Here is a 26,713-nt window from a genome sequence, read left to right as displayed (position 1 = left end):
CGGCTCCTCTCCCGGTCTCTACCCCTGCTCCTCTCCCGGTCTCTACCCCTGCTCCTCTCCCGGTCTCTACCCCTGCTCCTACCCCTCTCCCGGTCACTACTCCTGCTCCTCTCCCAGCCTCTACCCCTGCTCCTCTTCCGGTCTCTACCCCTGCTCCTACCCCTCTCCCGGTCACTACTCCTGCTCCTCTCCCGGTCTCTACCCCTGCTCCTCTCCCGGTCACTACTCCTGCTCCTCTCCCAGCCTCTACACCTGCTCCTACCCCGGCTTCTCTCTTGGCCTCTGACCCTACTCCTCTGCTGGCCTCTGCCCCCGCTCCTCCGCCACCCCGCCGCTCTTCTCCTCTCCCATACCGTGTCCCACCCAAGCTCCCAGCCCGTCCCACACCGCAGGCACTGTGAGTCAGCCCCTTCTTGCCATGAATCAACGACACTACATTTTTAGGAGTCCACCTTTTGTTTAGTTTTCAGTCTTTTGTCCATTTAGAAGCAATCTAACTGAAGTATTATGGTTCCACTCATTCACTTCCTCTTCTTTGTGTGTGTGTGTGTGTGTGTGTGTGTGTGTGTGTGTGTGTGTGTGTGTGTGTGTGTGTGTGTGTGTGTGTGTGTGTGTGTGTATGTGTGTGATGGATGTAAAGAGTGAAAACGAGTGTGGAAACTGTGGCGGCGGATGAAGAGGTGAAGGCTCCCGAGCCGGTGGTTGTGGCCCCCGAACCCGTGGCCCCCGAGCCCGTGGCCCCCGAGCCCGTGACCCCCGAGCCCGTGGCCCCCGAGCCTGTGGCCCCGGAACCCGTAGAGGAAGCGACCTCCTGGGTGGTGCTCCCCCAGAAGGACGCGCCAGTGGTGGTCACCTCGGCGCCGGTAGAGGACGACGACCTGTTCAAGGACATGAAACCTGGGTGCACCAAGGTGGACACCCCGCTCCCCACGCTGATACTGGAGCCCCAGGGGGGGCCCTCGGCCTGGGAACGGGAGCTGTGTGAGATCAAGGACTCAGGACCGTTGCGGTCTGTGCCCGGCCCCGTCGCCCAAACCCTGGTCCAGGAAGAATCCACTGTTTGTGAGCCGTTATCCCCGAACAAGACCAGGTAAGACTCTCCTCACGCCCTAAAAAGATGATTCTACTCTCACGGCTCACTGGGTCATCGGAGCGGAACAACAGTAGAAATATTGACTCAAGGATTATTTTCTTCTTTTATACTGGATTGAATTTCAGCACATTCAACGAGGTGAAGTGTGTAAACATGCCTTAGATTTCGGATGGTCACCCTATCAACGGCATCCGAGGAATGTTTCTCTTCATTCTTTGAATGCGTGAGGTGGAATGTTTACTTCAGGGTTTGTCTGGGGTTCATGGGATTTCACCTTCTCCCTCTTTCTCCAACAGTTCCGGCGGTCACACGCTTACTGAATTGTCCGACACTCTAATTTTCTTCGACAAACGCTCAACGAGGTAAGTGCTGGATACATACGGCCGGCTTTGAGTCAACACAGGCACCAACCCCTGCTTATCGTTAAACACATTTTGTCTTTTGTTTTATGTAATCATTTTATTTCATTGGCAGTTTATTGGACAGTCCGATTGAAGCTGTCGTGCCTGAACCTACCAGTCCGGTTTCAAAAAGGTAGGCAAAATATGTACCCATCAGGATGGAATTTTTATTAAAGTTCTTTACAACCACATATTTAACATAATCACCATAACCATGTATGTTAATTATGGTAAATGTGTCAAAAGAAAACGCCATGCAAACACAAGTGAACTTTTTTTCCAGTTTGCCAGTGGATGAGTCATCTTTGGTATCAACAAGCCCTGTTACAAGCCCAGTATCCAAAGAATGGTAAAACACCAACAACTTCCTCATTCCCCACCACAGTGGGAACAAATTGTAACTGACAAAATTCTTGTTTGTTGTCTTCACCCTTTTTGTATCAATTCACTCTCTTGTGACTGTCGGTTTGTATGTTTGTGTATGCTCATTACAAGAATCTGTGTGAGAGTGTTTGGGAGAATGAAACTGAATGTGATTCTCCCCTACAGTGTTGCGGAGAAACCAGTCCCGGAAATCAGCCACTGCATAGTAATGACCGATGACCTTCTAGCTCTCACCGAAGGGTTAGTTACAATATTCTTTTTTAAAAACATTTAAAAACATAAATGTCATTCATAAAATGGTCACAAGGTGGCACTGTTAAACCAATAATGAAAGCCTGTCTTCCCTTCATCTGTAAAATGTCCTTCAATCTTGGTAATTCTTCATAGGCCTGAGGAGTCGGTCAAACTGGTTCCTTCTAGCCCGGGTCACTGGAGTCAGGATCTGCTTGGTGGAACAGAGAGGTACATGTGGAACAAAGCTATTATTTACAAATTGTTGGCCATGGTAGGCTTGTTGACATGCTTCTTTGAGACGTATTTCCTTATCCGATACCTAACTTCGATATCGCAAAGTGAAACCAACGTTATGTCTTTTGTGTTCAACCATTCCTACGTGACGTTTCAGCCTCTCAGGCCCAGTGGGCAACAGCCTGGACCTCCTCGCCCAAGATGTCATCCCCATTAACACAGAGGAGCACAGGTAAGGGAAGCAGAGGCTCGATCTGAAGGCCAAACCTCCTCCATTCCTCCTCCTCCTGCTTCTCTTTTCCTCCCTTTTGTATTCATTATGTTTATCACACCGGGCTAGAGTGGGACAATGAGCCTTGCCGCGAGCTGCAACGTCTACAGACTTAAGCTATAACCAATTTGCACGTACACACACACACACACACACACACACACACACACACACACACACACACACACACACACACACACACACACACACACACACACACACACACACACACACACACACACACACACACACACACACACACAACTAAACAAGCTACACACATTCCAAACTAACCACTTGAACGGTATTAACACATTCCCAGCGTTTCTTGGCCAAATGAAGGCCGTTCATGCTCTCACTCACTAACTCTAGGCTTACTATAGTCCCTATCACCCTTTATTTGACTAAGAAATGTTGTCTCTCAGCCTGAGCACCGACGTGAAGCAGAAGACACAACAATGGGAACAGAAGTTTACAGACACACAGAGGTACAAGAAAGGAATTGAAAAAAAGTTGATGGATAATCAAATGTAAATATGCTAATTGTATTCCTTGTCTCTGCTTATGTCTCTGAATTGTAAGAATGTATTATATACTGGATTTTACAGATTGCATTTCCTAACTTTCACAACTGTATAATAATCGTTCTGCCACTTTGCTTGACAGCCCAACAGAGACATTCAGCACGACTACTACTGATATAAGGTACACACACGCACGCGCGCACACAACCCAACCCAACCCAACCCAACCCACACACACACACACACACACACACACACACACACACACACACACACACACACACACACACACACACACACACACACACACACACACACACACACACACACCAGTAGCTTAGTGGGTCACAAGCCCTGCTAATGTAATGGAATAGTAAATAGTGCATGAGGAACGCTGTCCTGACCCGTGTTCGCTCCCCCTTTTTCTGCTCCCATCATGCCGAAAATCGGTGGCCGCCCCCTCTTCTCCACCCGTCATCTGTTTTTGCCTCATGATCCACCAGCAGAACCGAAACCTACCCAGCCTCCTGGGGCTCACAGGGGACACCCACCACAGTCTCCACATCAAGGTAATTTGCACTGTGTTGAGGGCTGCGTTTTGTTCCTCCTGTGTGAGGTCGATGTGGCGGTATGAGCGGCGCATGGCACGGCTTTTGTTCAGACTTAAACACAGAAGACTGTAATTACCGAAACACTTTTCATCCCGGGGAACATGAAATAACCACGACACAATGCTAAACAACTGTGGATGTTCCTGCAGCAGCTCCCCCACAAAATGGTCAAACTCGCATCACTTTCGGTTTATTCTCCTTTTGTTTCATCAGGGTAACCTTGAAACGATTTAATGTGGATGGGAAACAGCTTGCTAAATATTGAGGTCTTGCAAAGTTCACATATTGGTGATCATTGACTTAGACAAGAAATCCCAAGGGGAGAAGGAAATCAACGGGCCTCAGCACAAAGCAAAGGAATTGTTTTGGCATTTGTCAAAGACACACAGCCTCTGATTGTGATTAATTTTCGCCCCAAATCCCTCTGTCTTCCTATTTACCATTCAACGTGCATTAAATCTTTCCATCGTGCGTCAATGTGATCAAAATTCCTGCGACGGCGCGACGCGCTGACAATTGGGAGTGAAATCAGTGTGAAATTGTTTTTCAGCTCGACTGATCCGTTTGATCCATATCCGATAGGGACCACATCTCCTAACAGGTAATCATATTGGTTTGGAGCTGTGACTGTTCTTTCCCAGCCAGCCAGATGGCATCTCGCTATGCATAATGCAGCAGTTTCTGATTATGAGCCACTTTTCTTTATCACAGCTCTTCTGACCCGATGCCGCCCCTCTCTGCCCATTCCATCAAGAGGTACGGGGGAGAATGAGAATGCAAATGCAGGCCCGCTCCATATTGGATACGTGGCACTTGTACCGCCCATAGGTTGCAATCTAATATGATGGTGCAAATGCTTCACCTTGTACCTGCGCTGTAATGAACTATTATCGGCCCAGCTCGATGGCGACACACACATAGCGTACCCACAATGACGCCTTGTGCAGTTGTTGTTATGCTAATGTTGAGGTTGTATATCCCCCCCCTCCCCCTTCTTGTGCTGCAGCTCTGTAACCCTCGTGTCAAACACTTCACCTGAAGAAGAGCTGAACTCAGGATTCAGGTATGGCTTAGCACAGAGGATCTACAATTTCCAGGACACGACTTTGATCAAACTCTGATAACTGTCTGAGAAAATGTTCAGTTCAGTCTTAAGTTTAATTTCAAATTGATTGAGATTTAGTGTTCAATACAGATTTTGCCTGTTGGTGATCATGTATTTTGGAAGAGTTACAAAGAACTGATGAGTTTTTGTGTGTGTTTGTGTGTATGTATTTCTGTGTGTGTGTGCATGTGTCTATGTGTGTGTGTGTGTGTCCATGTCCATGTGCGTGTATGTGTGTGTCTGTCTGTCTATGTGCTGGCGTGTGTGTTGTGTGTGTCTATGTGTGTGTGTGTGTGTGTGTGTGTGCATGTCTGTGTTTGTGTGGCTGACAGTGAGAGCACTCATGCCTTGGAGCTCCTGGCAGACGACGTCACCCCGAGCGACACGGACACCAAAAGGTAATGGAATTACTGTTTGCCAAATTGCCTCGGCTGCGTGCGACGTAGGCAAAAAAAAGAAAAGAGGGAAGAAAAAACGGATGAGTTAGACAGAATGTTTTTCCCTCACCCCTCACCGAGAAGCGACGTCCTGTGTTCTGTCATAACTTCACCAGCCTTCTCTCTCTGTTTCTCCATGTCTCTCTCTCTCTGTCTGTGTCATACTGACGGCTCAGCCTGAGTTCCCGGCGTTCCTGGGCACGCACATGGGAGACCGACACATCCACTGACGAGAGGTGATGATGTCTAGCTCACACGAATGTCCCAAACACACACACACAGGGACACTGACACACAGCCACCCATTCCACTTCCTCCTTGCATCCCAGTGTGCCACGCTTGATTCATCCAGAGCCATCCATCCTTGTCTATGAAGGTCTCCCTCTCAATCTCTATCTCTCCCTTCGTGCTCCTTCTAGACAAGAGGATGTGCCTGCAAGCCGAGGAGAAGATCAACAGACACTGGTCACGTTTGAGAGGAAGTAAGTCGTCTCGTTGTTAAAAGCCCTCGCCCGAGTACAGTATCTTCTCCATTTATTCATGATCTGCCCCGACCACCACCACCACCAACATCATAACCACACCATTCACCACCACCATCCCCACTTGCCCTCCAGCCCGTTTCCTTTTTCTCGACTACATTGAAGAAATAAGGCTTTTTTTGCAATTTGACCACTCAGCTCACTGGGCCAGAAGAGATTGTGTGCTCTTGTCAGTCTAGTGTTCTTGAAAATAGGTCAACGCACGCACGCACGCACACACACACACACACACACACACACACACACACACACACACACACACACACACACACACACACACACACACACACACACACACACACACACACACACACACACACACACACACACACACACACACACACACACACTTTGTGCATATATAGTATATGTGCATTACTCCTTTTGGCTGGCCGGTTACATTTTGCGTTGAGAGTACATTTTGATGTCATGGCTCAATAACCCATATACTGTACGATGTGTTTGTGCTTAAGGTCCCTGGAAAATGACTCCCCATGGGACAGATGGACATCACCCAGTGTCGTTACAGTCCCCATAGAGGAGGAGGAACAGGAAGAAGGAAGGTATTGTGATATGGTCAATATGTACAAGCTTTATACCAAAGCCACAACCACCGGGATTTTGCACATATCGAGCGAGACTGTTGCCGTAGGCTACATCCAAACGTATACATTAAAACAATCCAAAAAACGATTTAGCACCGTTTTAGAAATCATCTCCATCCGTACTTCATGCCAGGAAACCCATGGTGGTCACAGCACGTGGCCGTTAGTGTACACTTGGCGTGCAGACCTACTCTGGGGATTGCTGCTTAGTTGCAGAAAATAAGAGGGAGGAAGAACAGCGAAATAGTGGAAAGTAAGCCCAGAGCTTTCTTTGCTTGGACCGGCGAGCGAGGTGTTGAACGCGGACTAGCCTTGACGTGGCCTTAGCATCTATGTCAACATGATAACCAGTGTGATAACCTCTCAACCGGATAACGACCGTCACATGGTCGCCCCGTCTAGCCGCGTTTCACCGCGCACGTCAAACGGCCGTCAACCCGCTGAGCTGTCAACGACGTCCACAAAATGTCCCCAACGTCAAGCTGAAAACACAAACCACAAACAAACAGATATTTAAAAGCGAACGTATCGCAGTGTCTCAGAGCTGTCACCGTCCCCCGCTCCACTTGTACTGTACGATGTACAGTAAGGCGAAGGAGAAACATCGTCCTACCAAGCGTCCTCCTCAGCACTACTGCCAGATGTGATACAAACCCAGAGATGTTCCTTTGTTTTGTAGCCCCGGGGGGACGGAAACACACACCGTCACCACCGTCACAACCCTCAGGTGAGACGCTCTCTACTCCTGACAAGTGTGTTAAGAAAGGGACTGCATTCCTACAGGGAAAGGGGCCGTACAGAAACGCGCGTGTGTGTGTGTGTGTGAGTGTGAGTGTGAGTGTGAGTGTGCGTGTGTGCGTGTGTGCGTGCGCGCGCGCGTGCGTGCGCGTGCGCGTGTGAGTGAGAAGAAATAATTGGATGAAGACATTTTACTTTTTACGTTTAACGGTACTCCTTTGAGGACAACTTCTGGACGAGTACAAGTTCAGCAGAAAGAAGACAAAGATTAAGACAGATGGACTGTTGGGGGTGGTGGGTAAGGCTTGCTGACAATGGGAGCAGACCACAATTTGTGTGAAACAGTGTAGAAAGAGTGATCCTATCGCCTCCTTCCTGCACAGCAGAAGATAAATATATCTGTTGTACCTTCTAGGGAAACATACAGTGAGCCAGAGCCAGCTATGGATCGGTGAGTTATTTTTCTTTTTGCTTCCTCTGATCTATAAAACCAAGTGAAACCCACAGCCACGGACAGGCTCTTCCAGGGCCTGTTCACTCCCTGCTTTGGTTAGGTCGGGCCATGCTCATAAGCTTTACGGGTGGTAAGTCGCAACTGTTTCTTAAGGCAGAGACGCGTGTTTGGTCATTTACATGCCATTACATTAAAAGTACGTTAGAGGAGTGCATTGCTACGCGGTGATGCGTGGATAAGTGTTGTCTTTATTGCCGCAACATGAGTTTAATGGATGTTGAAGAATATTTTATGAGGTGCATCATTAGTTCACTCAAATTGTGATGTGTGTAATGTGTATATATAGATATATGGATATGTATATCTATATTTATCTATATATATAAATACATCTAGTATCCCTTTTTCACATGCGAGTCTGCTATCCTCCTCAGGAGTTGTGATAAAGCCGTCTGAGGGCAAAGCACTAGGAAAGGGATTTGGGACAAAGCCCTTTTGTGAAGGCTGCTGCAGCCATTTAAGTACACTAGTGGTGTGGATCTAAGGTGACCCGCAAGTATTCTACACGAGGTCACATCATGGACTCGGAGAATAAACTTCCCATGTTTACTTTAGACCCAGTTTCCTCCTCCTTCCTCCTCCCTCTCTGATCGCCCAGCCCAGCTCTCCCCAGATGCTAAATTAATGGTGTGTGTTAAGAGTGGTCCTCCTCACGTCAAGCCCGTGGGCTGTTAGGAGGGAGCACGCTATTAAGAAGGTGATGAGGAAAAAAAAACGTGATTATCTGCTAATCTTCACGAGCCAGATGCAAACGTCCTCATGGCCAGGGCTACCCCTCAACACTCTCGTCAGTCGTTAAGACAGCCCCGGCTCCAAACACTACCGCAACCCAACACTAACGCGCGGCACTGTCACCCCGCAGTTTCCAAACGTGCTCCGGGAGCGTGACGACAGAGGAGAGCCAGCAAGAAGAAACACCTGAGCCCAAAAAGTAAGCCAATTTCAGACCACTTGGCGTTGCGTGTGCCGTTTTATTTTGATTAATGTCGTTTTCCCACTAATGCTTCTCCTTTCGCCTCTCTCCCCAACGGTGAACTCCTTCCCATCAGGCCGTTTGTGTACGTGAAGGAGTACGTTAATGCGACGGAGACGTCTCTGCACAACGCCTTGGACGACGCTGGAAGGTAGGACCCCATATGCGTCGTTGTTTGTGTATTCAAATGGTTTCCTCTGCAGTGTTCTCCTTCGGATTGGATCAGTGTTGCTTTCATGACGAATCCCTGCTTTCCCCTCCATAGTGGCTCCGACATCGAGACATCAAGCTCTGCCGGTTATTCCTACAGCTCGCCCACTTCCTACGCCAGGTAATTTCCACTTATTCTACTACTTTTGAAAAATGGTCCGTCCCCCACCCCCCCCAGCCCGCCTCGGTGCTACCGTCACGCTGCAGAAGCGTGTCCACACACACCGTGTTAGACTCACCTCTGCGTCTCTCTCCCTTTCTGCAGGGCCGCTTCGTCATCCACCTGTAACTACTGCGGAGATCTTGTGGGAAACGAGGCCAAGATCACCATCGAACATCTCAATATCAACTGCCACCCCGACTGCTTCAAGGTAGCGGACCCGCAACCACCCAACCAACACATTATCATTTACAACATGGTGTAGCATCACGGATAGTCTAGTAGGGGGTTTGACTCCCGGGGGCACCCCTGTGTCTCCACGTCTACCCGAAGGCATCTTGGCTCGAGATGCTCACTAATGACGGTTCGATCGCATTGTGAGGGTTCAGTCGTAAGAATCGTCAGGTCTAAATTCTAGACCAGAGGCTCCTAATTATCCTACAGAAATACATCAGTGAGAGGTACAGCATTGTTGAAGCACTGACATACTTTGCCACAACTTTCAGAGCTTGTTTTCCCCCTTGTGTCTCTGCAGTGCGGTGTATGCAGTAGGCCTATGGGGGACCTCATCTACAGCATGTTCCTCCATGCCGGTGTGGTCCACTGCGAGAGCTGCTACTCCACCCTGGACTGAACACACGTGCCCTCCAAGAACCCGCCCACTCCCATCCCACCCTTCCTCTCGAAGCGCATGTGGAATTAAAAGTCACAGGTTATTTGCATTATCCTATAGCACCGCTCTTTGTTATATAAGGCTAAACTACAGTTGATGCCGTTAGTTTGAACGTCGGATTTCGACATTGCAATCCTTTTCAGTTTAAGTTTGTTTTTCTTTCTCTCCGATGGTGAATATGGTGTCTGTTCCAGTGCACTACGAAGGATTTGTCTCACACACAATGAAACTGTGAATAGACTAAAGCTGGTTTTTGGGTACAATACACCATATGGTAGTAATTGGGATGAATATACATAAAAGATCATTTTTATAAAAAGTTAACTTTTTATTTCTTGATGTACAAAATATGTTCACTTTCTGTGATCCTTTGCTTTTAAAATAAAGTGATTTACAGAATCCCCGTATAAATGTGTGTTTATCTGGCTGGTAACGTCAGCCCCATGCACATGATTATTAAGTCTACAGGCTGCATATTTTAAAGGGAGGCAATTCCCAATTTGAACATTAACATATTGCACAGATGGTGAACTAAGGTTAGGCTAGTGGAACATCTGCAATTTCTCAATAGTTGCAGGCGGTTTTATACATTACAGTGCCAGTGAGATGTCCCTTGAAGCTATTGCACATGGATTAACTTCCTCTAGGAATTCTGAACTTAACTTTTGTAAATATTACATTTGCCTGTTTTCTTAATATCCTACAGTCAGACACCATTTTCATTGCATATCTCTACATCCTTAATTAGTCAGACAATATGTTAATGCAGATTAAGATTATGCAACTACCTGCTGTGCATAACAAAAGAGCATATTCAGCTTTTTGCAAAAGGTACAGTCTTGATGATAGTCATAACACAAGAATAGGCCTAGAACGACCCCCCCCCCCCCCCCCCCAGGTCATTTTACATTTGTATGCCATAGTGTTGAAGTATTGTCCGTCCCTTCATCATTTTTTTCCTGGATGACTGTGCCGACCAAGCCTGAAAGGTCTGGACAATAGACTGCAAAGGTCAACAGCTCCTCTGGATGGGATCCAAGGCCGGTACAGAGTCATTCGCACACAATACGGGCAATTGAGGAGCTCCAAATAGCACAGATGCCCTGAAGGTGGAGGGCTATATGTACCCTGTGAAGGGCCTCTCACACACACACAGACACACACACACACACACACCTCTGACTGGGGTGCTGAGCCCATGTCGTGAGAGGCAGGAATGCCAGTGAGCAGCCCTTTTAGTATTCTGTACGATTTCTAGTCAAGAATCGATAACGAGATCCAATGAACCCGAATAAAGAGTTTTAGATGTAAAAATGTAATACTGATATATTCAATACTGTCAGAGGTATGTATATATAATAGGTTTCAGTAATGAAGGAATGATTGTGTCGGGGAATTAGCGCTCACTGATTACAATTAAAGTATTCAGGAATTGTGAAAAAGTATGCTAATACTAAAATATAACTCTTAAGAACCCTCCCCTAACTGATTGATGTATTATTCGGTCATTGTAACAGAGGGAGAACACGACCTCCCAACAGTCGCCACAGGGTACCGTGGGTGAATCCTGCTGAGACCCATCTTCTGTCCGTCAAAGTGTCAGTGCTTCCCTCTGGCTCTCCTCACAGCGATGTTCTGGATGTGCTGCCACAGGAGCGAAGGGTCCGACTCATTATGTCTAATAAGAGACTCCAGACCTTCTGCTTGGTCCAGGCTTTGCCAGTAATCCAGGGGCCATATTTGCAACCATCTGCGCAAAAGATACACACAAAAAAGAATAGCCTCATCAAACGTGCTTTTAACTGTTTGTTTTTTAAAAGGGGCTGTTTTTAAAAGGAGAAACGCAATTAATTAGAACAATGAAAAGTGGCTAAAGAAATGATATCCTCGGGAGGAAGACAGATTCACAGAGTGAATTGCAAAAGCAATTCACTCTCGTTTTGTTGCCGGAATGAACAATCAAACACACACATACCCATCATCTGGCGGGACGTCTCCGATGTCTCCGTACCCCGGCCTGGGCAGCGGACAGCCCATGTGGGAGTTGTTGGCCATCTTGGCTGGCGGCGGAGGCGGGGCCTGCTGCGGCGCCCGCTGATGGGCCCTCTCGGCGGCCAGGCGGGCGTTCTCCCGGTCGCACACGTAGCACTCGAACCCGTTGAGGTAGTTGGGCTTGCTCATGTCATTCACGCCCCACTCCCGGGCCTCCAGGCGCTCCAGCAGGCGGGCGTTGGCGACGCCGCCGTCGGGGTCCTTGTACTCCAGGTAGCGGGCGTAGGCCTCGTCGTCCTGGTCCAGGTGCCGCAGGAGGGCGGCCAGCTCCTCGGGGGAGGAGAAGTCGTCGACCAGCACCACGGCGCGGCCGTTGGGCATCCAGTCGGCCACCGACGGCGAGCCCCGGTACACGGGCACGCAGCCCTGGTGCAGCGGGCGCCACAGCTTCTCCGTCATGTAGTCGGAGCACAGGCCGTTCTCCAACGCCAGGTGGAACTTGTAGCGCGCCACGAAGCTCATGAAGCGTGGCTCCTCGCCGGTGGCCGTGGCCGTGTCCTCCAGCTCCGCCGGCAGCGCCTTGTTGTTCAGGCACTTCCCGTAGGAGTCCACCTGCGGGCGGACGGACGGACGGACAGACAGACAGAGTTACGAAATAAAAGTACAAGTTGTTCAGGCACTTCCGGAGGAGTCCACCTGCGGACAGACGGACGGACAGACAGACAGACAGAGAAAGTTGCGAAATAGAAGTACATGTTGTTCAGGGGCTTCCCGTAGGAGTCCACCTATGGATGGACGGAGAGACAGAAATACAGACGGACAGAACGACAGACAGTAAAAAAAAAAAAAAAAGTTTGAAAGAAATTACATGTCGAAGGAAAGAACGAAGGATAGATAGAAAGTTGAGATCACAATCCTTTTACACCTTCACCCTGGTATTAACTATTGAATAATGTATAGATATGTATATTAGTATTTTGACTATTATAATTTTTTTTATAGGAGCAAAATGTAACTTATGAAATACTTAACGAATACATATAACACTAATTAAAGCCACCTATACGAGCGTCCCGTGTACCTCGATGTACTTCATGAGCTCCCGGACGTAGCGGTCTCGGTCCGAGGGCACGTCGCAGTGGGACTGCATGTAGAGCACGGGGGCCAGGCCCTTGGCCCTCCACAGGTTCTTCTCCCGCAGCGGCACGGCGGCGGGCTGCAGCAGGTAGCTGAGGGTGGGCAGCCACTGCAGCGTCAGCGGGTAGTCCGAGCCCCGGCTGAAGGTGGCCGTGTGGTTGAACAGGCGGATGCCCGGCCCGTGGGAGAGCAGGTAGTTGTTCATGGGCGACTCCTCGTGGAACAGTGCCCAGGTCTGGTGGGGCGGCCGGGGGAGCGGCGCCTCGTACGCCCGGAAGTCCGTCCCGTAGAAGATGATGGAAGCCGTCCTCTTGTGGTGCTGGACCTTGGAAAGATCAAGTTCAGATTTGACTCTTAGAAGCTATGACATAAGTGTTATTATTTACTACTTAGTCATTTAGTAGACACTTTTAGTGGTCACTCAGGTTGTGATTTGGATATCTTGCTCAAACGATGCCTACAGGTAGACTGTGGATATTGGGGTTTGATCACGAAAACTATCATCTGGGGAAGTCAAACACCCCAAACACAAGTCTATCCTGTCGCCATTATCAGTTGTATTCAAGCTGCATTCACGTGTTTAATACTTTCCCTTACCTTGCGATTACTCGTGGCCATGCACGAAGAAGTGGCACAGTCGATGCGCTCCGTGTCCCCGGGAAAGTGGGGGAAGAGTCCCGCGCTCCACCACAGCAGAATGGGTAGCTCCTTGTTGCTACGCTGGTCCTTGTTGCCAGGGCCACGGTATGAGCTGATGGCTGAGAACTCCATGTCTGACAGGGCACTCTGCGGCTGAAAAGCTCCCAGCTCACTGGCGTCCATGAACTCCATTTGGTGCTCCGTCTCAGGGGAAAAGGCACCGGAGACTAAGACCCAGCAAAGGAGACCCAGCAGCCCCAGACACGCGCAGGGGAGCAGTCTCCTCCTCACCGCCATCTGAGGGAAGAACAACACGACAGTCTGAAAGATGCATCCATTCTCAGACACTGAGAGTTCCTTATCAACACTGGCATCAAGCCCAAGTCTTGTCCCGCATTTGAAAAAAAAATTAAATATGTAGCACTCGCTGACGAGTTACCCTGGATGATTAAGTTTGAGCGAATAGTTAGGTGGTAAACAAGTTATTTGCTCACTAATGTTACAGCTTGCCAACTTCATGGCATCCATCCATCCATATCCAACAAATAGCCTCGGAAAGACAAACAAACATAGACACAAAGAAACACATTCCCTACCATTGTCAGGGCTGCAACTTATCCACTGTCACAGTTAGGAAGCACATCCAAACAACGGTAACATGTATCCCTTTTTTGTCGCAGATGCTGTCCATAAAACTGCACAGAGAAAAATAAAACCCAGCTGTGTGTGAGAGCTGCACTTCTGAATATCTCAATATTTTACTCCCTCTATTGGATTGGAGTGGAATTGCTCTCAGCAGGCATAACATAGACGTTTCTGTTTAAATTATTACTCCATCTTATATGTTCGAAAGGGCCTTATTATTCTTAAAGGCATTTGTAAAAAACAGTACATAATTCAATGTTTGAATGACACAATAAATACCACCTGGTCGTATGTATGAGTCAGTAGGAACAAGGTGGACTTTAAGACCCAGGGGGACTCTTATTATGGGAGGGGTTTGTGTCACGGATCTGTGTGTGAGCGCATGTCAGTCAAGGTGCTGCTGGGAAGCTGGGCAAGCATCGCTGCATCAATAATTGGTAAAGTACATCTACAGCTGTAGCCTACTGCGTTATACTGCCATACCGATGATACTACTTGGTGTGTTTGGATTCTTATATCGTTTCAGCAGAGCTGCACTGACAGTGACTAGTAGTGGTCGCTGAGGCTAAACTGATAGCCTGCTCGCCCAATAGATGTCAACAAGAAGACACTCTTCTTCATTAGCCGACTATTACTTGGTACTTGCAGTGCTCTGTGCGTTTTTAAATATAGAACACAGTAGTTAAAATAGCAGTACGTTTTTGCAGATTTCTAAATGGCATGGGACAGTTGTTTTGGGAGAATGTCCTAACAAGTTAACATTGTGGTCACTTGAGATGGGCAGCTAGGTTTACTAATAAGCTGCTGCTTGTTTGTGGTCAGCACGCGCATGCGCAGTCACTGTCCATTTACAGCGATCCCGTGGTCCTGACTCATCCACAAGGGCCTGGGTGCTTTTAAACTGCTCTTTTATCCAAAGCCCTTTATGCACATCTCTCATATCTGTGAGGCTTTAGTGTATGCAGTATTTGTTTAGGCATTCAGGCACTGGCAGTAATGAAGTGGTCCAGAGCCTGTTCTTGTATATCCAAATCCTACAAGGGAATGGGCTGTATCATCTAATGAATGAATGGGGTTGTAGAAAAGGGAAATAACCTCACAACTGCCATTTCCCTGAGTCATCATCATAACTTGGCTAACAATGAGCAGTTGAACTGACATCCAGGACAGACCTCAATGCCATTCACCCCAGTGTCTATCTCCCTGGAACAGTTAGATAAAAAGCTCAAGGTTTGCTTATTGCAGAAGCGAGTTCTAGCTCAGTATCGTTGCTGTATTGCCAGTGGAGTGGAGGCCTTGACTTGCTCATGCTTACGCAATTGATACTGGTTGTTTTTTGTCTGGTGACGCAACTGACTGAACCGGCTTATGTGAGCGCCGGGGAGCCGGGGACTTGTCTGCTTCCAGAGGAACTAAGTCTGGTCTTCCCTCCCTTCAGGGTGATTTGGCCGCCGGGTGTGGAAGCCTGGTCTTGGCCCCGGACACCAGCCCAGTGAGGAGGGCCCAGCTAGCTGGGGGTGCCGTGAGAGGGGTGTGTGTGTGTGTGTGTGGGGGGTGGGGGGGGGGGCACGGTGTCACAGGGCGGGCGTGATGAGCGGGAAGAGCCTGCTGCTGAAGGTGATCCTGCTGGGCGACGGCGGCGTGGGCAAGTCGTCGCTGATGAACCGCTACGTGACGGACCGCTTCGACTCACAGTCCTTCCACACCATCGGCGTGGAGTTCCTGAACCGGGACCTGGAGGTGGACGGGCGGCTGGTCACCCTGCAGATCTGGGACACGGCGGGCCAGGAGCGCTTCAAGTCCCTGCGCACGCCCTTCTACCGCGGCGCCGACTGCTGCCTGCTCACGTTCGCCGTGGACGACGTGCAGAGCTTCCAGAACCTGGGCTGCTGGAAGAAGGAGTTCATGTACTACTCGGACGTCAAGGACCCCGCCCGCTTCCCCTTCGTGGTGCTGGGCAACAAGGTGGACAAGGAGGAGCGGCGGCAGGTGGGCCTGGAGGAGGCGCGCGCCTGGTGCGAGGAGAACAGCTGCTGCCCCTACTTTGAGACCAGCGCCAAGGACGACACCAACGTGGCGGCGGCCTTCGAGGCGGCGGTGCGCGAGGTGCTGGCCGCCGAGGACCAGATCGACCACGCGCTGCTGGGCAGCACCATCGACCTGCACGGCAACCGCAAGTCCACGCGCTCGTCGTGCTGCTGATTGGGCCGAGCGTGGATCACTGGATCGGTCGTCCCCCACCCCTCGCCCCCCACCTCCTCCTCCTCCTCCTCCTCCTCCTCCTCTTGAAATGCTTTTGCAGGCCTCTGGTCGAGGTTGGTGAGGGCAGTGTTCATGACGTGTGTTACATGAAGGTACGAGCGACGGGGGATGCGTTACTTAAAGATCACGTGGTGACTTGCAGCTTAATGTAGCGGTTACCGGCCCACGGATGTGGCTGGCATTCAGACGGCTAACTCGGTTGAACCCCGCTCCGGTACGTCGTTAATGGCACACTTGTCATCCCATCTTCGATTCTCTGCTTCCAGCAGTGTTGCACAAGAAGCGTGTACTCTTGAGGCGGGTTAACCTTTCGCCTGCCTGCACAGGCGTTTTTGATCAAACGGCCCCTCTTAATAGTGATTCATCTTAATCTCTGCGTGATCATCTACTCGACATGAGAGCATATTCTCTGCATCCTATCTTCCACATAAGCACAGTCTGCTTTGAGGCAGAGCACACCCTGGTACTTGTGCAGCTAATGGTAATCTCTGTGTTTAGTAAGGTGGTACCTCTGATGGTCCTTCTGTATACTGCACCAGTCCATCTCACTGTCAGACCTGTTTCTGTGGTCGTCTGATAGCTACTGGCATTTAGCCAGCGGGGACAAAGAGCTTTGTGAAACACGCTTCTCCCCAATCACCCTGCTGTTGCATGAGGACTGACGACACCCGTTAAGGTGTTCATACATATCTTAGGGATGCTAGGGTGCAGCTCCCAAACAAAAAAAGGGAAGTAGGCGATTTGTCTTCAAAGGGAAGTGAAATGTGAGATTGAAGCACAGTCTACATAAGCACTCGTGATTTTATTGTCAGTATGCCTGTAACGGCTACCCAAACTGTATTACTGGGCATTGTTGGCACATGGCTTCAGTTTTAGATAGTGATGCATCGTTAATTTATTTCCACTGCCAATACCAGTAACAAGTTCAATGCTGAGTACCAACAGGGCTTGTACATTGGAATGCATCGTGGGATTGGGCAAGCAACACACGAGCATAGTGGGAGGCCTCATTTGATTGTAATTCTAAGTCAACCGTCTAATAAAGTCTAATGAAAACGTTGTTTTGCCATGTCTCCTGTGAGATGCACTGTGGCAGTTTCCAACACAGCAATGTCTACCATTATGACAAGTAATTTCACGATAAATTACCTGACACTGACCATAGAAACAAGACTGCTTATAATAACTAACATCAAATGCTCCTATATGCTCTCAAGATGAGAGCACTCATTCCTATGTTCAAGCCCCAAACAATCAATTGGTTATAGAAAACAATAGACTGGCGGATAGTCTTAAGAACATTGAAATTGAAATTAATTAAATTCGTAAGGCAGAAAGTCTTGTCAATTGTCATTAATATCTGCCACATTTGATAGAGGCCCTCCTAGGCCCCAGTGCATGCATTTTGGTCATTTTTGGCCTGGATTTAGACACTTCAAGACCACCATTATGCATCTTGTTTATGTTCCTCAAATTACCCGATTTTTCTTTTGATCAAGTTTTGTTATGGCCATGGGATATTAAAAAAAATGCTAATTAAGACGTCATTGACTTTGAGAATATGCTATTGGGTTTGTCCAGTTATACTCTTTTTTTGTTTTGTTTTTGTGGTGTTTTATGTAGATTTTTTTTTTTTTTGGTTTACAGTGAGACATGTTACCTACTTTATCCTTCTATTCCCTCAGATAATATCGACTGGTACTTGGGCCACCATTTAGGCCCTTTAGCGATTTTCTAAAATCAGATTCCCTGCATTACCACTGCATTACTATAATGTCTGCCTTGTATCGTCAATTTGCGCATTTTAAGTGTCAGCTGAAGAATGTGAAATAGCCTGAGCACAAAGCAACCAATGTTACTGTGTGGATTGTGTGTGTGCTTGTGTGCGTCTCCTCTGTGTTACAAATGAGTATCCTCAAGAAATGCCCTCTGCTGCCTAACTGTATGCTGTATTGTTAATGGCACTTTTTATCACGTTCAATGTAAGCTTGCTTTCCACCACAAACGTTTTGTCTGTTGGGGTTTTTATGACAGTTGTTATACAGCTTCGAGCCTGGAAAAATAACGGCTGACATTTTTATTTTATTGCTACAATAGTGTTTTGTTGTCTTCATATATTTCAGTGTTGCATCATAAGGATGAATTCCGTTTTGCACATGCCGAATGCATATGCAAGCCATCCTTTTCTCTAAGTTGCTTGTGTTCACAGCTTTTCACCTGCTCTTTTTGCAGTGTATTGACCTCTGTCTGAGGTTCTCCTTTCAGATGAAAGGGAAGGACACGCGTTGTTGTCACAAAAGGTCTACTTTAATAAACGTAACCGGTACTGTAGTTGACTTTACTTAAGAGGCCTTCTTTGTCTGGCTACTCCAGAACAGCTTGTCCTCAAAGGATACAAAGGATATACTGTGGTGTATTGAGGCTAGGTTGGGGATGTATTGGAAGAGATTAATTTACTCTGAACAGAGTACGGCATTCCTGATAAAGTATTGCTGTTGGTTTACATTAATTAGAGTGGGAAGAAGTGTTTAATTCATTGTTTGGCATTGTTTGCATCTCTTCTGCAATGATGCATACCAAGTTACCAACACGACATGTAGCTCAAGTTGAAGTTAATTAATCCCTTATAAGCTATTTGTGTTTCGATTAAAACAAAATTAAATGTTGCTCTGCCATTTATTGCTGTACCCAAATCTGTCATTTTTTATCTCGGCTTTGAAATTGTAAGGAATGTATGAATTCATTTGTTGGGCTTCTTTTCTCGTCTTGTGAAATAACAGCTTTAAATCAACACTATTGTATGAGCCGACACTGATCACAGTATTCACTCTGGTTCTTCTCATTTTGCCCGTCTCTCTGAGGGTAGATAGAACTTCTGGGTTGTATTTGGCGTTCTCAAACCGTCCCTACTATTTATTTTTCCTTGTACTATGGACAATGTTAAAACACAAAGGATGTCAAGAATCAAATCCAATACTGTACGATTAAAATGAAAACCCTGAAAAAACATTTGACTTAGGAGTATTTTTCTATGCCTTCGTAACATTTGATGAATATTTCTGGTCCTTTAGGGACAATTTCAAGCAAGCACTCCATCTTTATTTGAGACAACAGGCTCTGATAAGAAAAGAATAACCAGCAATACAAAAACTCTTACCCTGTCTGCCGTTCATAGAAAAGATGAGCGGTGCATAACTGCATATATGCTAGCACTCTTACTGCAGAAACTATTTTCTCTAGTTCTGTCAGGAAATAACAAGAAAAGCCCCTTTGGCATCATTGACTAACTACATAAACAAAATTGGGATATTTTCCAACATATAACAATAATACATCTTAATTCCATTATAATTCCACAATAGTCATAAAAAATTAAAGCTTATGGGAATCGCCAATACATTGGTACACTTCTAGACTATTCTGATCACCAGCCCCACATCTTTATTTGTCATCAGGGATGTGGGATTGGACACTGGCTGCCACAGGATATGGAGAGCACAACACTTCCCCTCTGTCCCTTTGTGTGCTTCTGTACGGGCCATGGGGCATTCCCTTTCTCTGCTTCCTGTGTCTTAGCTCCCTGGTGAACATCACGCGCACTGCAACCTGCAGGGACCTGTGCACCTGCGAGGGAAGAGAGGATGCACTCCAGTACACCATTGGAGGACACTAGATCCTCCGACACTGCCTGGTCCCCATCAACACAACGCTCGTCCTCTCAGAAGCAAAGTAAACTTGTGCTTTTACCCAACAAGAATGTACATAAATTGATTTTATTATAAAACACCCAAAACAAAACCTTGCATACAGCCGGTTTAAACCTTTCTACCAGGTAAAACTTTACAAATTAATGACGAACCAAGTTGGTTACAATAGTTAGTATTCAAAGTTTAAATTACTTAATTAGTTTTATCTACAGATACGCCTGTTATACAATAACTAAGGAAATTCCTAAAGAATTAAGAGGGAAAATGTTGATGTATGTCTTTACCCGAAACAAAATAAACCCTTCAATCATTTAAATCTTAAAAGCTAAACCAAAATTTGAATCTAGCGCGTTAACATTTCAACCTTTTCTTCTGCATCATGAGAAATAAGCATTAGGCATGTAAATTGAGTACAACCCTACAAAAAGTTCCTCCATGCAGTAATGGCAAGGGAGGAGTGGGTAGTATTAATGTATGTCTAATAATATGGGCATGCTAGATAATAATGCAAAAGTACCTTTGCAATCCCAGAACAGCTTTACAATTACTTATTTTTTACCCTGATAGAAACTTTAGAATTATATAAACTTTGTCTCCCCTCTGACTTCTCTCTCCCTCTGTTGGCAGAGGACCCTTTGAATTGATTCAATTGTTGGGGTGCCATACATCTGTGGGTGAGCGGGGGAGTCGTGGGGTGGTCAGTTTGTGGGCTTGTGTTTAGATATTTTCTTGTCAGAGGTCTTTTGTCCTTGTCTTTGTCCTGAGCACTCTCGCTCTGCCTTGACATGGAATATGACCCTTGGCAGAGAACCTAAGCCCTAGGTGTGTGAGGGTGTGGGGTGTGTGTGTGTGGGGTGTGGGGGCGAGGGGCTGAAAGGCCTGCTGTTTAATGCGCGCCTGACTCCATTGTAACGGCCCTTTTTGCTTGCCCGTGAGAAAAAGTCCCGAGGTCAATTTGGGACTACAAAAATGCACGGTTGTCTGTCACCATGGCAACCAGATGTGAAGGACGGTTGCCATGGGGACAAAAATCCAACCATCTGTGTGACACAATATGTGTGACTTTTTTTTGGGCCTAATGTTATTTCCTTATCAGAGCTTAGTGTTATTTGAATACAATACAGCATCCACGTGGACCTTGAAATGTACATAGGAGAAACAAGATATACAAACATTTGTATGGAAGGCAGAAAGGAGAAGAGCACAGAGAAAAAAGGCTCTAGTATTGAGTTCCCCAAAAAAAATGAATCAATGACAAACGGTAATGTGGCAAGCAATATAAAATGAGGGGGGGGGGGGGGGGGGGGGGAGCAAAAGTAAAAAATCCGGAAAAATCCATAACCCAAAGAAATGACACCACAGGTGCTGCAGAATAGGTAGGTAGAGTCTACTCAGGTCCCAGTGTTTGATGTGCAGTGCAGAGAGCAGGCAGCCGGGCTGCTCCTAACACCGTGGCCCTATACCCTTCCTCCCCAGATATCGCAGCACCGCAAAGTTGTAAGTGGTGGACACGATATAGGTCAGCTAGGGGAGCAAAGAGACAGAGAAAGGGAGAGAGAGGGAGAGAGAGTGAGTGAATCAAACAATGCTGAAAAGTATTACTATTGTACTCGTGAAACATAATGAAACCAACCAAAAGAGGAAATTAAAGGAAAAATAATACTCTAAAAGCAGATTAGAGTCTTTCCACAACACATTGTGCATTTTTGGTAATGGAGCAACGCAGAAAGAATAATGACCCTGCCATTTGTCCGTTGCGGGAAAAGGCAGACATTACGGCATTATTATTATGATGACGTTCTGTGTGAGATGGGGCGAAGGAGAACACAAGAGAGCGACAGTACAGAAGCCATCAGTCATGGAGCTCGGAAATGCCTCGCCGCCTACTCTCTCAGCGTCATGAGGTCACATGCGTAGCAAACACTTTTGTACCCCAGTGTGGGCTCAGACACCAAAACAGGGTTCGAGCCAAGAACAGAACACAACAAAACTCAGATACTCACCAGTGCCAACAAAGTGATGCCAGCGCCAGCAAAGGCAGCGACGTACAACTCGTATGTCATGAGGTACTGTAATAAAGAATATTATTGGTGAGGTTTACAGGGCACCATCTAAAAAACAACAACAACAACAACAACAGCAGGGTTTGGCCTGGTCTTGGTGCTCACCTCTCTGGTCTTGCAAATATTGGACAGTGTCGTGCCACACACTTTCCCCGGCACTGCATTCCACGGTAGGAGGCCTGTAAAAGTGTCAAAAATGTCTACAGTTTTAAGCAAGGCAAGATTAGGCAATTTGATAGGGGCTGAGCAGTTTAATGATGGTTTTTCTCTTTCCCAGACGTCAGAGATGGCATTTGAGGATTAAGACTATTTGGAGATCCTTTTTTCTTACCGTATTGTCTGGCGTCCACACACAACTGGTTGATACTGGCAGGGGTCTCGGTCAGGACTTCAATGGTGTGGCAGGTGGCGTCCATGTTGTAGAAGAAGTACACCGGCAGGGCGGAGAAGGCAAAGACTAGCAGCCACACAACAGCTAGTCCGTACGTCACCACGATAAACTATGGGGAAAGGGACAGAAGAATAGACACTTTTCAAAGTAGGCAAAAGCTAATGTTAAAGTTACAGGAAGTTACTTAATCCTTATATTGGCGTAGGATCTGTACAACTGGTCCCTTAAGAACCAAAGTAGATTGACCAGACAGAAGCAGTACTTAAGTCTTGGTTTGCATGTTAACTATTTGAGTGCAGACATTTCTTATTCTATGGTGTACTGCATTTAATCCTCTACAATGTGATTGCCCTCTCCTTGTCATTTCACCTCCCCCCACCCCCGACCCTCAACTCATTTTCTCTGAACACCTTCCCTTGTGTCAAATTTACCTTTACCGCCCAAAAACCTAGAGAAAAATCTATGAATAATGTGATTTAAAGCTAAGCCCCAGCATGACAAATGGGTATGACTTTTTTTTTTGATTTTTTAGCCCCAAAACAAAATCCAGCCAGGACTTGAATTATGTTCCCTCAACTCACCGAAGAGCTCAGGCAGCGACCGCACATGGTGCTCCTGAACTCGCCGAAGCTTTGCCTGGTGGCACTGGTGGTGTAGAAGCCCTCGGCCAGCAGCACGATGCAGTAGAACACGAAGAAGGACGCCAGGCCGTAGATAACATACTGGAAGTACTGAATGCTTTATGCAGAGAGAGAGAGAGAGAGAGAGAGAGAGAGAGAGAGAGAGAGAGAGAGAGAGAGAGAGAGAGAGAGAGAGAGAGAGAGAGAGAGAGAGAGAGAGAGAGAGAGAGAGAGAGAGAAATAATTCAGAATGAGCTAACAGTGATATGTTGATGATACGTGTAGGGCCGAATGGTGTCTAGTGGTCAAGGTGTCTGATAACCAGACAAAAGCGTCCGGATTCGTACCCCTGGATGCTTTGTGACGAGAGAGAGAGAGAGAGAGAGGAGAATTCAGAATGAGCTAAACTTTTAACAGTGATATGTGGTTGATACGTGTAGGCCCGAATGGTGTCTAATGGTCAAGGTGTCTGTCAACCAGACAAAAGCATCCGGATTCGTACCCTGGAGCAAAATATCGAACTCCCTACCCTGGCTCATTCATTACATGCATCTCAAAAGCTTGCTTTGGATAAAGGTGTCTCAAAAATCTGAGCATAACACTGGACTTTTGAGCACATTTCTGAAGACCCACAGCACAATGGAAAAAGTTTCAACAAAAAACTGATCTGTTCACTGTTATACAGAAGGATCATATCCTATTTATCATAACTGCGGTGTGAAGTCATAGGGCATCCCCTTTAAACAAAAACTCCATCCAGCCATCAGAGACCACTTAACATTCATCCTAACTGCAGCGCGGCGAACGTACATGTAGGCCAGGGTAATGTAGTCCTGGAGGTTGCGGGCGAAGTAGGTCTCGATGAGTCTCTCGGTCTCGGTCAGCGCCTGGTGCCCGCAGCCGCAGAACAGGGCGATGCCGGAGAAGCAGAGCAGCGTGGCCACCAGCGAGCAGTACGGCACCCCGCTGAGACAGCGCAGGCAGCAGTCGTAGCAACCTGTTGACCCCGAGGGCCGTCGGGAGACTGGTTAACATACTTTATAATTCTCTCACACACACACACACACACACACACACACACACACACACACACACACACACACACACACACTGCACAAAAATAATGCATCAACGTACATGTTGGGCATTTGTTAGTCAATTGTGCTATTGGCCGTACCATATCTGCTTGTATGGCTTTGCAGTTTGCAGGGCTCGTCAAGAAAAACAGACTTATCTCCAGATGCACATGGTATTATTTGGCTTAATTGGGCCACTGATGTGTGAACGTTCAAGGATCCACAGAATTAAAGCTAAGAGAGCCAGAGTGGGCCGGATGCGTTTTAGCATACAGCTGCAGGGCTTCACTCTCTGGTCCCTGCATCGCTACGGGCAACGCCGTGCCTGGTCACTTGGAACGTCGTCATGTGGCCCTTGAATGAATGGCGGGGCCCAAGAGCTCACGCCGGGGAGGAGTGGCTGCTCTGACCCCAGACCACCCCCCCTCCCCCCAGCGGAGATAGTGTGAGAAAAGGGGGGGAAGAGAGAGAGAGAGAGAGAGAGAGAGAGAGAGAGAGAGAGAGAGAGAGAGAGAGAGAGAGAGAGAGAGAGAGAGAGAGAGAGAGAGAGAGAGAGAGAGAGAGAGAGAGAGAGAGAGAGAGAGAGAGAGAGAGAGACTGCTTTTGTGACTGCAGAGACAACAGTCTTTGTCACGGAGCATCGTGGGGATACAAGGGCCACCAATGTCAAGCAAACAAAGGCAAGAGGAACCTCTATGTATGCCCAGCACAAAGCCACATATATATATATGTATGCATGTACAAACACACATACTTTCCCAAATGGAACCAGGAAAGTCTGAGGTAAATATGTCAATGTTTAAAAACAATATTTTTATGTTTTTGCCTTTGTATGAGCACACGTGTGCACTGTAAACACACAGTGGACCACATTGGAAGACAGACAGACAGACAGACAGACATGTTACTGTTGGTACTACTACAGTAGCCACAGATGGCAGGAGTGGCAGGCAGATCGTTCTTTAATTGTACACATGTACTTGCTGGCAGTGTGTGTGTGTGCGTGCCTATGGTGGGGAGTTAAATTGGATTCAGAGTGAGGGAGACTAATGGTCATGCAAAGAGCATAATCATGGAAATCCAATTTGGCGAATACACTTAATTAGCCTCATTCCATATTGATATAAACACTACATTGTGAAAACATTTTGGACATAAACATTAATGTAGGTATGAGCATTCAGTATGACAGCGTCTAGTAACAGAAGCATTGTGACGGTAAAAAAACTAAGATAATAAGTTAAGTTAAAAGAAACCATCCGTCCTCATTTATAAGACTAGAATGCTAATATCCTCCCAAGTTATGCGGAGGATAATTAGATTTTTTTTTTTTTTAAAAACATGCCAATGAAAGCAAATTAGAGTATCTTTTCGGTGACCATGCCACTGTTAAAATCGAAATAATCACAATTGCAATAAGAAAAAAAAGGGAAAACCACTTGTGATTTCAGTCATATTTCCATTAGTGTGCAATCAAAGAATACGTAATTATTGAGAAGAAAAACTATTTTAGGAGTGTGCCATTGGCTAGATGTACTTACCCATGTCTGGAAGGATGTAATCAACACTTGTTGGCTAGTGGCGCTCTCGCTGCAGCTGCTCGGCTGATAATGTAGCCAACTTGTAGTTTCCCTACCGTTTATCAATTTCAACTCGCTCTCTGTTCCCCCAACAATGGACAGACCCGCCGATGACTTCACGTCCAATCTTAAAGAAACAATGTCGCTTTTCATTCAACCGCAGGCCGAGGAACTCAAGGCGGGGAATAATGAGGAGGTCAAGGTTACTTGCACTTGCAGAAATGTACTTAGTTCATTGTTCGGACGTCGTAGAATTTCAATGCGGTTGGACGCAAACTAGAATACTTTTTTTTAATTGGTTGGCTTTCTCGGCTGCTCTGAATGTTTGGTTTGCTGAGGACGTCTAATTTAAAAGTCTTCCCGAGGCACCCAATCGATCAAGCGAGCTATCGCCAATTTATATACGACTTGGCCTTTGAAAGTAGGGCTACAAATAGGGTATATGACGTCTTCTAACGATGGTGGAGATAAACGGGCCTGTTTGGATGAGATTGAAATGAACTGACCACGTAATTTCACCCACGTGTGTAGTAGGCTAGGTGAAAAAGGTATGGACTAAATAGTCTTGCATTGAATCGATCGGTGGAGACTAATAACGTGTCAAATAGAAGCAGTTCTTACTCTTTTGTACGTGCTGCAATTTAATAAGGAAATACATTGTGGGATGATGTAGGGTAGAGTCTATCTAATTAAGTGAATCCCCTTAGCCAATGGGGTCCATTATTCATATTTCCAATTAGATTCATAGACCGATGATCAACCTCCACAGGAACCAGAGCATCAAGATGCATTTTCGGTTGAGCGAAAATTAAAATAACCTTTTTGAAAGACGGTAGCTGCCCCCTATCCTGTCCATTTAAATACCAGAGAAACGATGAGATAGCCTAATTTC

At 46.9% G+C, this 26,713-nt stretch overlaps 4 protein-coding genes across 7 annotated transcripts in view; 2 read left to right on the top strand and 2 right to left on the bottom strand.

The window, feature by feature from the left end:
• Positions 1 to 10,528, top strand: part of znf185 (zinc finger protein 185 with LIM domain) — a 14,756-nt gene extending 4,228 nt beyond the window's left edge. Inside the window, exons 10-34 of the mRNA XM_056601196.1 lie at positions 1 to 397; positions 641 to 1,090; positions 1,390 to 1,455; positions 1,568 to 1,627; positions 1,778 to 1,843; positions 2,044 to 2,118; positions 2,266 to 2,340; positions 2,504 to 2,578; positions 3,043 to 3,105; positions 3,284 to 3,322; positions 3,645 to 3,710; positions 4,303 to 4,353; positions 4,464 to 4,508; positions 4,759 to 4,815; positions 5,190 to 5,255; positions 5,471 to 5,530; positions 5,714 to 5,776; positions 6,310 to 6,399; positions 7,121 to 7,168; positions 7,595 to 7,630; positions 8,556 to 8,624; positions 8,743 to 8,817; positions 8,932 to 8,997; positions 9,142 to 9,247; positions 9,572 to 10,528. The exon at positions 1 to 397 is cut by the window's left edge and continues 104 nt beyond it. Of these exons, the coding sequence (XP_056457171.1) occupies positions 1 to 397; positions 641 to 1,090; positions 1,390 to 1,455; positions 1,568 to 1,627; positions 1,778 to 1,843; positions 2,044 to 2,118; positions 2,266 to 2,340; positions 2,504 to 2,578; positions 3,043 to 3,105; positions 3,284 to 3,322; positions 3,645 to 3,710; positions 4,303 to 4,353; positions 4,464 to 4,508; positions 4,759 to 4,815; positions 5,190 to 5,255; positions 5,471 to 5,530; positions 5,714 to 5,776; positions 6,310 to 6,399; positions 7,121 to 7,168; positions 7,595 to 7,630; positions 8,556 to 8,624; positions 8,743 to 8,817; positions 8,932 to 8,997; positions 9,142 to 9,247; positions 9,572 to 9,670 (2,363 nt within the window). The 3' untranslated portion in view covers positions 9,671 to 10,528. The remainder of the gene's footprint in view (positions 398 to 640; positions 1,091 to 1,389; positions 1,456 to 1,567; positions 1,628 to 1,777; positions 1,844 to 2,043; positions 2,119 to 2,265; positions 2,341 to 2,503; positions 2,579 to 3,042; positions 3,106 to 3,283; positions 3,323 to 3,644; positions 3,711 to 4,302; positions 4,354 to 4,463; positions 4,509 to 4,758; positions 4,816 to 5,189; positions 5,256 to 5,470; positions 5,531 to 5,713; positions 5,777 to 6,309; positions 6,400 to 7,120; positions 7,169 to 7,594; positions 7,631 to 8,555; positions 8,625 to 8,742; positions 8,818 to 8,931; positions 8,998 to 9,141; positions 9,248 to 9,571) is intronic.
• Positions 9,875 to 14,276, bottom strand: fut11 (fucosyltransferase 11 (alpha (1,3) fucosyltransferase)). The gene is made up of 5 exons (XM_056600164.1): positions 14,074 to 14,276; positions 13,436 to 13,774; positions 12,783 to 13,163; positions 11,685 to 12,313; positions 9,875 to 11,459 (listed from the first exon to the last, which is right to left on the bottom strand). Exons 1-5 carry the CDS (start codon positions 14,074 to 14,076, stop codon positions 11,309 to 11,311), a joined length of 1,503 nt encoding a protein of 500 aa, XP_056456139.1. The 5' UTR covers positions 14,077 to 14,276; the 3' UTR covers positions 9,875 to 11,308.
• A 205-nt stretch (positions 14,277 to 14,481) lies between these two features.
• On the top strand, positions 14,482 to 19,411 carry rab9b (RAB9B, member RAS oncogene family). 3 transcript variants are annotated; one of them, XM_056600250.1, is made up of 2 exons: positions 14,482 to 14,559; positions 15,561 to 19,411. In XM_056600250.1, exon 2 carries the CDS (start codon positions 15,713 to 15,715, stop codon positions 16,322 to 16,324), a length of 612 nt encoding a protein of 203 aa, XP_056456225.1. In that variant the 5' UTR covers positions 14,482 to 14,559; positions 15,561 to 15,712; the 3' UTR covers positions 16,325 to 19,411. The 3 variants fall into 3 exon arrangements, with proteins under 3 accessions (XP_056456225.1, XP_056456226.1, XP_056456227.1); XM_056600251.1 differs by lacking the exon at positions 14,482 to 14,559 and adding an exon at positions 14,566 to 14,760; XM_056600252.1 differs by lacking the exon at positions 14,482 to 14,559 and adding an exon at positions 14,605 to 14,620.
• Positions 19,288 to 26,689, bottom strand: plp1a (proteolipid protein 1a). Of its 2 annotated transcripts, none has more exons than XM_056600247.1 (7): positions 25,783 to 26,689; positions 23,976 to 24,162; positions 23,127 to 23,283; positions 22,486 to 22,654; positions 22,260 to 22,333; positions 22,095 to 22,160; positions 19,288 to 20,008 (listed from the first exon to the last, which is right to left on the bottom strand). In XM_056600247.1, exons 1-7 carry the CDS (start codon positions 25,784 to 25,786, stop codon positions 19,826 to 19,828), a joined length of 840 nt encoding a protein of 279 aa, XP_056456222.1. In that variant the 5' UTR covers positions 25,787 to 26,689; the 3' UTR covers positions 19,288 to 19,825. The 2 variants fall into 2 exon arrangements, with proteins under 2 accessions (XP_056456222.1, XP_056456223.1); XM_056600248.1 differs by lacking the exon at positions 19,288 to 20,008 and adding an exon at positions 21,397 to 21,615.
• Positions 26,690 to 26,713: the final 24 nt, after the last annotated feature.

This window comes from Gadus chalcogrammus, chromosome 10 (genome assembly GCF_026213295.1).
Source record: "Gadus chalcogrammus isolate NIFS_2021 chromosome 10, NIFS_Gcha_1.0, whole genome shotgun sequence".
In the NCBI taxonomy this organism is placed as follows: Eukaryota; Metazoa; Chordata; class Actinopteri; order Gadiformes; family Gadidae; genus Gadus; species Gadus chalcogrammus.
The sequence above is the reverse complement of the archived record's forward strand: the minus strand, read 5'-3'. Positions and strand labels throughout refer to the sequence as shown.

Bases quoted from the DNA above. Each gene is read 5' to 3' on its own strand.
- fut11 (XM_056600164.1), bottom strand. The intron at 13,164-13,435 runs GTAAGGGAAAGT...GATCTTTCCAAG, and splicing joins TGGCCACGAGTAATCGCAAG to GTCCAGCACCACAAGAGGAC. The intron at 12,314-12,782 runs GTACACGGGACG...GTCCGCCCGCAG, and splicing joins AGCTCATGAAGTACATCGAG to GTGGACTCCTACGGGAAGTG.
- rab9b (XM_056600250.1), top strand. From the start codon at position 15,713: ATGAGCGGGAAGAGCCTGCTGCTGAAGGTGATCCTGCTGGGCGACGGC.
- plp1a (XM_056600247.1), bottom strand. The intron at 22,655-23,126 runs GTGAGTTGAGGG...CTTTCCCCATAG, and splicing joins GTCGCTGCCTGAGCTCTTCG to TTTATCGTGGTGACGTACGG. The intron at 22,161-22,259 runs GTGAGCACCAAG...TCTTTATTACAG, and splicing joins ATATTTGCAAGACCAGAGAG to TACCTCATGACATACGAGTT.